Genomic DNA, 12,698 nt, shown 5'->3' on the forward strand with positions numbered 1-12,698 from the left:
CTCCTGCTGAAGCAGCTTCACATCTTTCTCCTGGTCCTGGATTCTCTGCTGGATGTTTCCTCGTCTCTCCTCCAGCTCTCTCTGCCTCTCAGTCCTTTCTGCTGCAGCTGACACCGTTTCATGGCCTTTATGTTCATCCATTAAACAGATGAGACAGATACACTTCTGATCAGTGCGGCAGAACATCTTCATCACCTCATCATGCTTAGAGCAGATGTTCTCCTGGAGGTTCTTGGACGACTCCACCAGCTTGTGTTTCCTTAATGGAGCCACATCATAGTGAGGCTGAAGGTGTTTCTCACAGAAAGAGGCCAGACAGACTAAACAGGACTTGATGGCTTTCAGTTTTCTTCCAGTGCAGGAATCACAGGCCACATCTTCAGGTCCAGCATAACAGTGGTCAGCAGGAGCAGCTTGGAGTCCAGTCTTCTTCAGCTGCTCCACTAAAGCTGCTAGCATGGTGTTTTTCTTCAAAACAGGCCTTGGTATGAATGTCTCCCTGCACTGAGGGCAGCTGTGGATTCCTTTCTGATCCTCTCCATCCCAGTGACCTTTAATGCAGGTCATACAGTAGCTGTGTCCACAGGGAGTCGCCACCGGATCCGTCAGTAGATCCAGACAGATGGAACAGGAGAAAGTCTCTCGGTCGAACTGATTCTGCTCCATTTCTGCTCTCAGTCACAGTGACTGTCTGAGTTTCTCTTCCTGGAAACAGAAACTGGTTTGTCCTGATTTATGACTCATGTTTCAGTGCAGAGAGGCTGCAGCCAATCAGGTTTTACCCACAGCTTATCTTGGTTACGGCTCAAAGTTCAGATCATAAAAATAATCCTGCCAATGTTTTACCCAAAGTTTTATCAGACCATGAGGTTCATCTTAGGTAAAAAAGACAATAATGGATACAAATGGGCCCAACTGTTCATGAGAAATATACTGAATAAAGGAAACATGATTGTAAAGAAATATTATCAAGGAACATGATTAAATATTACCATTTATGCACATGCACTCCCGGATTTCCAGATTTTTTTAGATTCTGTCTCTCACTGTGGACATGAACCTGAAGTGAAAATTTCAAACCCTCCATGATTTCTAAGTGGGAGAAATTGCAAAGTTGCAGGATGTTCAAATACTTATTTTCCTCTCTGTTCTTGAAAATTATAGTTTAAAGTATGATCATTCTTGCAGCTAAGTTTAACTGAACTGTGCAATATAGAGGTGCAATTTTATTTACATTTAACATATAATTGCAGCATTGTTAAAAAAAAGACTTGAAATTAAAAGTTTCAGACTTTGGACTTGAGGATAAAGACTTGTGTCTTAACTGAGTTTTACAAAACAGTGACTTGGTCCAACCTCTGAAAGAAACTCAAGCGTCTCGCGCTAATGGAGGAATGTCTTGTGGACTTTTACCAAACACAAAAAGAAACTGGTCCTACTGACGCTCCTTCATTTGTTTAGTTTTTGTTTAGGAAGGAGGTTGTGCTCAGTGTTTTCTTCAGAGGTTTTTGTGTTGTTACCTCCAGTGGTTCCTGGTGTAGCGCCCCCACAGGTGAGGAGGTTAACAGGTTCTTCAATGTGTTTGGTTTGTTTGACACAATCCAGTGTGAAAATGAACTAAATGTTGCTGTTTATGTTCCCAATCAAACCGAGTCTACTGGCTAATTATTTTAGACTTGATTAAACAAAATAGAAAATAAAGTTATTTTTAAAAGAGGTGGATTTGGTTCACTCTTTTTAGATTTTGGTGCATTTGAGGAAAAGTGGTTTGATATATTTGTTCCTCTTCCAGGAGTTTAGGGACCACAGCCAACTACAATTAGCTAAAATCAACAAATACTTTGACCCCATCTAGAAACATTTAGAAACTTCTTCATTTTAATAGTTTCAAACACAAATATGTTTGATGTGCTTTGATCCAAACAGTGGACACCATCTTAGCAACACGGCACAAGCTAACAGCCATGGTCTTCCTCATGTCGCTGTTCAGCGTCACATCAAGACAGTTCAGCTTCCCAAGCTTCATTTATTTCAATATTTTAGATTTTATTCTTTATAACACATCGATATGGTTAGATTTAAAATGTTGTCAGGAGTTTCTTTCTAAATGGCACACTTGGACAACACCTGACATACAAACTTCAAATGACTCTGACTCCTCAGTGCTTCAACATACAGTCATCAATGATAATCTCACTGATGGCTCATTAGAGCCCCACCATCTCTCATTCCGACCCTCTGAGTTTCAAAAGTGGAAAAATGCTAGACTTTTGAAAATTTCCAAAAGACTAAAATTTTAAATAATTCCAGCTTTTTTTGTAGAAAATCTCCAAGATTAAATTGCTGAGTTTTCTTTGGCAGATATGTTTTCTATCTCCAGCCAACATGCTATCGTACTCATGCAGTTGGATTTTTCCAGAATCCTGATCTCCAGGATCAACTGAACCACTTCCTGGTAGCTGCGTGTCGTCAGAAGGGAATCATCTGCAGTCTTCGTCGTTCCCCAGCTTGTTTCACTCTTCGCCCGGCGGTCGCGACTTGTGACTCGGCAGTCATGCTCGCGGATGATCGGTGATCTCCTAGGGCAGGCGGCGAGGTAATTGTTCTTTGGAGTGCCCCAATTATGCCATTAACGGCTCCTCAGTGATGAGGCTAATGGCGAGAGACCTCGTTTGCATAGCATTATCTTAATTGAGCCCGAGGCCTGGCAAGAAAACAACACAAGAGATAATGTTACTGATGGATGGTGGCAACGGTCCGGCGGCAACCATTTACCCGACAGCAATATTAATTAACAGCTATCCTGTTACACGGGCTTTAACAGGGATGAATAAGTTAACATGGTGACTGTGACGCTGCTGGTGACAGAGCTTTTCTGCCTTCTAATCGAAGACACACACTGATATCCTTGGTGTGTGTGTGCGCGTGTGTGTGTGGAGAGGGATGCTAAAGAAGGCCTGGCATCGGATCTTATTACCCATTTCCTAAAGGAGGAAACCGAGCCAGCATTAGTACCAGCCTTTAAATAAATCACCATACAAAGCCCGTACTAATGCTTTTAATCGTGAATTAATTACACTCTCATTGCAGCGAGGAAAAACCCGTAAACGTTCCAAAATGCTCGGCTCGGAAACCCTCGCTGAGCAACATTTTAGGCAAAAAGAAAAAATCTCCAGAATTAGCCGCCGTATGTCATGCGAAGCCGGATCTAATCGCGGATCGCTCGGAGACCCGGAACCGGGGATGTTTGAGGAGGAGTCCTGACCGAAGCGGCTCGGCCAGGTACGGACCTTTTGTTATGTAAAGATGCGCCATGTGAGCTGGCGGGATGAAAGCGGAGAGAAAGAAGAAGCCGTGCAGATAAGCTGCCCCCCTTCATCAGATAATTAGGGATGCCTTTGCTCCAGTTTCCCCTCCTTAGCGTGAGTGTCTGATCAGCTTTCCAAAAGCTCATCAGTCGGAGTCGCTCAGTCCAGGAGTTTATTAAAGGGGAAAATTCACGTTTTGCATGTTTTCATGCTTCCAAAACTTCTTCTAAAAACAGATGAACTGATTAAAAAATCCCACCCAGTCAGTTTTTTTTTTCAATAAGTTAAAGATTTTTGGTGTCTGGAAAATGAGTCATTTCAAAAACTTTTGGAATGTAATGTCACAAATCAGCAGACTCTGCCCGTTACCTAGCAACCCCAGCGGAATTCCACCCGTTACCTAGCAACCTAAGCAGAGATTCAGCACTTTGGTCAACTTTTGCCACCGTGCGCGCCGTACAATGGCTGCTGGGAAAGATAAGTGGTTTGTTGTTGACTTACCATCCAGAAACCACTTGCTGCATCCTTGTTGGTTGGTGCAGGAGACTCCACTTCTGCTTATCAAAGATGTACAGCTGTATAATTGCGCCTCTGTTTTCAGCCATTTTAACTTGCGAGTGTAAATGTTGAGTTTATTTGGATTTAAATTGACAAGAGGCCCTAAAGCAGCTCATTCTGAGAACTGATCAGGTAAAAAAATCTCATTATTTAAAAATGGTTTTGTGCACTAAAGGTATAATGAACATGTTTTGTGTAGTCCATACCCAGTTTTTTTCAGTTTTGCAGTTTTCTGGAAGTTTGTTCCACATTTGTGGTGAATAGAAGCTCAATGCTTCTTCTCCATGTCACAAGAATAATTTTTTATAATCAAAATTAAGGAATTATTTGCTTAAAACAAGCTCTTATATTTTGCTAGTTTTCTCTTATTTTAGGTGTGCTAAGATAATTCCAATAGAAACTATAACAAAAACACTTTGTAAGATATTTTTTTGTTGCATAGTAACAATTTAACGTACAAGAACTCACATCCTGGCTGTTGGTCAGTGTTTTGGTCAAATTTCTAGCGCAAAACTTTTCTTATTTCAAGTTTTGTCTTGAAATAAGACAGTAATTATTTTAAGTCAGCAATTTCTTAATATCCATAAAAAAGTAATAGTTCTACTGGGAGATTGTTTGACTTGTGGGAAAAATGTCTTAAGTGTCTTCAATCAGAAGCTTCTTCAAGTTTGCTGTAACACAGACTGCTACAGCAGATCTTTTTGCCCACTGCCAACAACAGATATAATAACACTTTAATTAAATTACTTAAAACAACATTTAATTTTGCTTTGGGATCCATAAAATATTTTTAGTTGAATTGTTAGACGTGAAATAGCCTGAAAGTTGAACTAGTATTTTTTTTAAATCAAAATTAAGGAATTATTGACCTAAAACAAGCTCTTATATCTAATTTTCTTTTTCATCAAGTGTACTAAGATATTTGTAATATAAATTTGATCAAAATCACTTTGTAAGATTTTGTGTTTTTGCAGTGCAGTAACAATCTTAACCTACAAGAACTCACATCCTGGTGCATTTGCTTTTGAATTTTTTTAAAAAAAAAGAAGAACCCCTAATATTTTCATAAACTAGTCAATATATTTGGCATTTCTGTGTCTACTTGTACTTTACTTTTTCATCCAGCTGCAGCAGACTCCATTTCTGTCAGAAGGTTGTGCAAACAAGCTTTCCCCATCAGATAAAACCAGTTGGAGAAAAGGTCGAGTCGCTGCTACAATAAGTGGAATTAATTACTGTCGTATAAAACGCCCCGACTCTTTTTTTTTTTTTTGGTTGCACCATTTTCCCCCTCCTTGTCACAAACTCTTCCTCCACCTGTCACTGTGTGCATCCGTGGGTTTTCTGGTCTCCTCTTCCTCCCCGTCGCCCACCTCCTCCCCCTTGCTGCCAGTTTTTAACTACACTCCACTCTGGCCTCTGCTCTACTTGTTACAGCCCCAACACGAGTGCAAACAATCAAAGTCTTTGGGAACGCTAAAATATGCATGGCTATCCGTGACAGACAGATAAAGCAGGGCAATTAGCCACGTAATCCTAGAGCATGGTGCAGAATCGCCCGCCTCAGCTGTCCCTCCCCTCCCCTCTCTCGTTCCCTTTACTCTCTTGGTCTCCATTAGTTAAATGTACTCTGTGTCGGCTCGCCATCAAATCAAGTAACACTTCCCCTAATTGGCTTATAAATAATACAGCAGGGCCTGCATTATAATTTCATCAGTGGTAAACATTGCAGGGGCAGTTGGTAAAGAACCTATCCCTCATTAATTTCTTAATTTGGTCGGATGGAATGAAGGGGAAGTGCAGGAATGAGAGGTTGGATCGGATGAACGGAGGGAGTCGTATCACCTCGGATGGAGGGGAAAGAAAGAAAGAGAGAAAAAAGAAAGGAGAGGAAGAAGATGGCAGTGCTGCTGCTGCTTTTGTTAAAAGATGTCAGATATTCAATCCTAAGAAGGAAGGAGGGGGCTGTCAGCACTCCTGTGCAATAGGTGATGAGGGCCTCACCGCCCCCATTTTACAGACAAATACTCACAAGTAAACACACTCTCTCTCTCGCTCTTTCTCTTTTGCTGTTCTTTTTTTAAACCTACTTAATGAATATTTCATAACAAGCAACATAAATATTCATTCTAATGGTTTTGCACATAGTTATTACCGGTACTCTTATTTTTTTTTTTTTTTCGTAAATAAAAAAACAAAAATACTCATTAGAAATTCTGCATAACCAGGCCCTGAAATAAATCCTCGCTTCCCCCGTTGAGACTGAAAATGATCTAGATCAACCGCTCTGGCGCCGTCCCAACTGGAAGTCCTGGGATGCTCCTATACGGCGGGGGAAATAAGTATTGAACACGTCGGTGTTTTCGTCTGAGAATCTGTTTCTGGTGGGAATGAGATTCACACCGGGTGTCCGCAGCCACCTGAGGAACCAGAAAATCAAAACAAAAACACCCATGAATTATGGGAAATAATGTGTGAATGACAGAGAATATGAGATGTTTTTTTTTGTCCCATTGATATGTTTCAGATATCAAACAATGATAACCTTAGTAAATACAAAATAGACTTGAATCGAAAACTAATTGCCACCTAAACTTTCTTATGACCCATTTCTTTCATAGAGTTGTTTAAATATTGCAACACTGGAGGGTTTTCCAGCATGGATAGCCTGTTGTAAGAGGGACGAATTATGAAAAATTCACTTTTTGTACGTTTTTGTGCTTCCATTTGGGTTTCCACTGCTTCTAAAAACAATCTTTTGCTTAAAAAAAAAACAACTAGCTGTTTTTTGGTAATTTAATTTTATTAACTTGTTGAAATGAGCCGTTTCAAAAACCTGATGAATGTAACGTCACAAATCAGCAGGCACTGACCCTTCACCAAGTAACCCCAGTGGAACTCCGCCTGTTACCTGGCAACCCTAGAGAAATTCCGCCCGTTACCTGGCAACCCCAGAGGAATTCCGCCCGTTACCCGGCAACCCCAGAGGAATTCCGCCCGTTACCTAGAAACCCAAGCTGAACTCCAGCATGTTTGGTCAGCACTGTACAACGGTTGCTGGAAAAGACAAGTTTTTTGTTGTTGACTTACTATCCAGAAACCACTTACTACATACCTGTTGCTTGTGCAGGAGGTTTCATTTCTGCGTTTCAAAGCAAATGTATAATTGTGTATCTGTTTGCTGCCGTTTTCATGTGAGTGTAAAAGTTGAATTAATGGAGGTGTGGCCAGCAGCGGCTTATTGGGATTTAAAGTGACAAAACAGCTCAAAATAGGTAGAACTGAGCAGACTAAAATTTAATCTAAGAATGATTTTGTGCAAAAATGTTGTGATTTATAGGTTTTATGTAGCTCATTCAGCCATCCTAACTTGTTTAAGGAAGCATAGTCGGTCACCTCAATTGGTTTGAACTCTGAACTTTGATTAGGCCACTTTGCAACATTTTTTTAAAGATAATTTTCCTGCTGCTTAACCCAGTGTGCTCCAGTCAGTGGTAGGCTGACTGAAGCCCACCACTAATAGCAGACCTACTTTTTTATTTAGCACTTTGAAAACGTTAGCATAAAGAAACGTAGTTTTGCCCTAAATCAATTTTTCTGGATGTATCCTAATTTACTTGGCTCCTTTGTAAACTGTGGGTTGAATAAAGTTCAACATATGTGTTGACTCTTTGGTTATCGACTCAACAATTATAAAACTGAAACCATGAGTAAAGTTTGTTCCAATGAATCACTTCCTGAAGTGCAAACAGTAGACATAGGTGTGCAATAACAAAATTTAACCTGTTGGGGGCGACGTCTGAGGTTGTCTCATTAACACATGGCAGGTATGACCAAGCAAAAGATAGCACTTTAGCATTAGCTGTTACTAAATATTGTGTTAGCATATAACTTTAGCTTTAAGAGAACCAATGTTTACAGTTAGCGCTTTAGCACTAGCAGAACTAATGCTTGTGATTAGCGCTATAGCATTTAGCGATAGTAATATTTATGATTATCACTTTAGGATTAGCACAGCTAACTTTTTATGGATTTGATAGAAAATCAGTGGAAAGAACTTCAGAGTGAATAGAAGAAGAGACCTTCAAGATGTGAAGACCTTTTGTGTGGAAGAAGAGCTCTAAGTCACGCAGGAGTGATTCATGTGACTAGTTTATCCATACAGACAATGTCCTGAAGTTATCGCTGCATAGAAACGGCTGGATTTCCTTATGTGTGGATTAAAAACATACTAGGCTCTGTGTTTCTTAAATATGTGAACTGTGAGATGTAGTTTTTGCACAGAGGAAACACAGTTGGAGGAAAGATCCTCAAGATCATGTCTAATTTCGATCATCAGCTGCAATCACAAGACAAAACAGAAAAAGAAAAGTCCTGCATGATGAAATCCCTCTTGGAAAAGGCAGCAGGTCTGTAATAGCCTTCCTCCCTTTGGCAGTTAAATGTCATCCCAACCTGCTATTATATTGCATAATGCACTTTTAAGGGAATTTTACACCGCCTGTGATAGATGCTGTGAAATATGAGGTGTGAGAATGTGACACCCTCTGATCTCTGAGAGACAAGATATTAAAGGAACCCCCCTTTTCCTTCAGCTGAAATCTGAAAAATAAAAAAAAAAGCCGCTGAGAGCCCTTCAGCCATCAAAAGAAAGTTAAGCGCTGCAGATTCTTAGCAAGGATTTTGAAAATGGAGCCACCTGAAGGCAATCTGTCTCCGCTGGAGCTCTGACTTGTCACCGTTAACAGAGAGCTGTCACTTTAGCGCGCCGGCGCTGATGGAGACAGACATCCGTCATCTGCTGCGTTTACGAAGGCGGCGTGAAGCCTCGCAGGCCGCGCTCAACTGCGTGTTTCACCTAAGATCTGCTGAAGCGCGCTCAAGCAGAGCCAGGAGGGCTTTTTTCATCACTTATCGCTGTCATCTATGCATGAAATAAGTGTTTGAGTCCTGGGAAAAAAGAGGAAAAACTGTCCATCAATCACACTGAAAGCAACAGACATGGAGAATATTAAACTCACATGTAATTAAAATTATGTGGTGTCCATGTAAAAGCAGCAAAATTCCTCATTTTTATCACTTATCTAAACTGTTTTATGGTTTAGCGTGGCCACTGTTTCACAAGAGTTTGATAGTTAAAGAGACATTATTAATAGATTGTTTCGAATTTAAACTATTTTTAACTGACGTACAAAATAAATGCAAATTTGCAAATCAAGTGAAAGTCGGGACAACTTTTGTTTATTCTATGGCTTCCATATTATTTCTTCTAGCATGTTGTTAATTTTAATTAATTTTGTGTTTATTCCACATATCCAAGATGGAATCATAAGATTGTGCTTTGGGGACACGCATGTTCTTTGAACTATTGCTGACTTTTAGCCTGTAACGTATTTTTGGGGGCTCGTCCAGGATCTAAACCAACACCCTGAGGGGGCATTTAGTCTTTGATTTAAAACATTTGGAAAGTTTAATCAGTAACTTCTGTACACTACTGTGATATATTCCCACTAAAAGCTGCTGCACTTCATAGTGTGTAAAATATTAGAGTTGAATGGTAGTTTGTAAATGCTAACATTAGCATTAGCATCCCCAGTTTGAAGTATTAAAATATTTGTTGCACTTATTCTAAAGCACTAATTACAAACATTAAATTTGTTAATGCTAATGCACAAAAGTCAACCATGTTTATACTCAAAATGTATGTACTTGCTAATTGCTCAGTGAACTTCCTGTCAAAAAAAAAGATACGAATTGAGGAGAGGAAACAGAAGTTCTGCGCAAACAGACTTCAAAATAAGAGCATCAGCATTAATATGTACATATTAATGCTGATGCATTAATATGCATCAGCATATTGAAGTTCCAACCAAAACTTCAATACAGATGTCAAACTTTATTCAACTGAAAGTTTACAAAACAACCAAATAAATGAGCGTTTGTGTATGGAAAAATTATTTTGGGGAAGCTAGAGTTTATTTTTTCAACTAAAAGATTACAAAACTTATGATTAAAATTTACCCAAAAACATTCATTTAGGGGATGCTAACTTTTCAAAGTTAGCATAAGTACTACATGAAAAACTAGCTTAGCTACTAGTTATTAGTAGGCGAGAGCTAATTCCAAGCATGTGGCTTGTTTGTTGTTGCCATAGCAAAGGGCTACCAAGATGGCTGCCAGCTACAAAGTTCATGGAAGTGTGACATCACAGGAGCTCTATGTATTGATACATTAGTTGAAGTGTGCCCACCATTGTAAATTAGTAGCTTATTAACATATTTCAAATAAATTTACATACAGAGATGATAATTTTATATTTATAATCGGTCCACAAGTGAAACTCAAGGCTTTCAATAGCAAATTAATTCTATAAACATACACTTTTTTGTTGCCTAATTAAGCCTAAATAATTTAGTGGAAAATTCTAAATTTTTCCCACAAGGAGTAACAACATTTTAGTCTCCCTTAGTGTTTTATTTTTTAAGTTTAACCACAGAAAACAAATAAAACTGTTTAGAAGTGCAGCAGCTTTTAGTGGGATTTGTTTCTCTTTCAGTCCGCACTGATGCTAACCATCAGAAAAGGTTAAACCAGGCGCACACAAACAATGTAGCCTGGTTTAAACACACACACACACACACACACACACCCCCACACACTTAATTACAGCAGAACCAGAGGGCAGGAGTTGGTGGGCTGGGAGCATGTTGGAAATGAGCTTAATTAATGTAGCAGTAAAAAGCATCCCTCCCTCTTTACGTCCGTTGTGCTGCTCAGTATTAGTTCCAGTTCAGCGCCCCAAAGCCAGGAACAAATAGAGACTCTAATGATGGACAACGTCCCCCTGCAGGACGGTCTCGGGTCACTGCTCCTCTCCTCCCGGGGGAACAGAAGGGTGTGTCGACCAGTTTGACAACCATGTTCACCCCATCAGTGCTGAAAGAGAGGAAGACAACCTCAAATACCGACTTCATTAGCACTGACAAGTTTGAAGGGGGGGATGCAGCTCAATTTAGACGACTTTAGAAAGAGAGGAAGGAATCCTCAGGGAGGGAACGAAGGGAGACAGACGGGTTGTTTCTGCACCGCCGTGATTATCGGAGTGTATTTCTGGGCTCAAACTTTACAGACAGACATGTTTGCAGCTGAGGGAATATGTGTTTTCTGTCTGGATGCTACTCAAATATAGTAACTGTGGAGGGAAACAGAGGACGTGTCGGAGCGTTGTAATCACAGGATGAAATGATACCTGCGCCTGTGAGGAGGATAAAGGAGGGAATGTTTGAAGAAGCTCAGCAAAAGACAAGCAGACTGATTAAAACTTACATTTAACTGGCAAATTTTAGGATTTTCAATAAAACAATAAGTAAAATGTCAGGCGATGTAATGATAACAGTCCAAAATCCAAAACAAAAAAATAAAAACCTGTAAGTGCCAAAAATATTTATTTTGCCACATCACAACCAAAAACAAGATTTTGTGAAAATAAAAATCTCAGAAGTGCGGCATGCGTTTGTTTTCAGTCCCCTTTTACTCTGATTGCCTTTAAATAAAATCAGTGCAACCAACATCCTCCAGAAGTCACTGAATTAGTACCGGAGCTACTCTTCAAAACGGGAAAGACAAGAGACCATTCCATCTAATAAGTCAGAGAGAACAGATACAAGAATACAGCTTCTCATCTGAACGATATGAATCAAACTAAAGGCGCGAGGGCCAAATCCGGCCCGCCTTACGTCTTAATGTGGCCCTCTGGATTCCAGACTAAACACTAAATGTGCTTAAATATCATGTTTTCAATTAAATTGTCAAAAACTTTCTTACTTGTGCTAAACAGCTGCCTCATGTTTAATTGATGTCAGATTATATAGTTCAAGATCTGTACAGCAAGTCGCATTTAACGTCATAAATAAGCTCAAATATTTCCAAATTAGAACCACAAACACTTTGATTTTTATTGCAGAAATCACAAAATGTATCACAACATCCGGAAGAAACTGAAAAGATTATTGACATTATTCAATTTTAAGAATTAATTGATATTTTAACAGTTTGTGATCAGGTTTTATCAATACATTCTGGTTTAACCGGCCCTTTAAGAGCATTCATGATCTTGATTTGGCCCAAAATGAAAATGAGTTTGATGCCATGAAGAGCCTCATAAATGGAACAGCTATGAGTTTAAATATCAGCAGGTTTTATGTTTATTACATCATTCTGAAAAGAAAAGATGTTCAATATTATTAAATTACAAGAAGTGCTGATCGAATACTACGGTGGAGTGTTAGGGCCACGCTAAGAAAATACAATTGGGAATAAAATCATATGAGAATTAAGTTGTTTCCCTTTAAAAATATGATTTTATTCTTGTATTATTTCTATTTTATTCTCATAATTTTATATTTCTATATTTTATTTTTTCTTAGTATGACAGAAACGGGAACTTACTACATTTTTCAAGTATGTCACTTGGTCTCGTTTATACATGTAACCAGAACCGACTGTTAAACGACATTTATGATCTTGATGTGACCCCAAATGAAGATTTAACACTTTCAAGAGCAATAAAGCACGGTGGAAGGTCTGTCATGCTGTGGGCCATATTCTTCTTACCTCCACTGCTGCTTCAGTGGACGGCTTCATGAAACATTAGATAGAACCTGAGTGGTTTGATAAGTTCGGTAGTGCCAACACCAAAGTGTTTAAGCCATGTCTAAACTTGTTTCTCCAATAGAAATCATTCACCAATCTGTAGGATTGCTAATAGGACCGATTGATGACTCATAGGAGTTGTCACGGCGACGGAAAGCCGCCTCTGCCGTGTCTGAATTG

At 39.4% G+C, this 12,698-nt stretch overlaps 1 protein-coding gene across 1 annotated transcript in view; it reads right to left on the reverse strand.

The window, feature by feature from the left end:
- The window catches only part of LOC103154409 (tripartite motif-containing protein 47-like), a gene marked incomplete at its 3' end in the record, with an annotated part of 15,633 nt that extends 14,656 nt beyond the window's left edge, over positions 1-977 (reverse strand). Inside the window, exon 1 of the mRNA XM_007575677.2 lies at positions 43-977. Coding sequence (XP_007575739.2) covers positions 43-666 — 624 coding nt within the window. The remainder of the gene's footprint in view (positions 1-42) is intronic.
- Positions 978-12,698: the final 11,721 nt, after the last annotated feature.

This window comes from Poecilia formosa, unplaced genomic scaffold (genome assembly GCF_000485575.1).
Source record: "Poecilia formosa unplaced genomic scaffold, Poecilia_formosa-5.1.2 Scaffold385, whole genome shotgun sequence".
NCBI lineage: Eukaryota > Metazoa > Chordata > Actinopteri > Cyprinodontiformes > Poeciliidae > Poecilia > Poecilia formosa.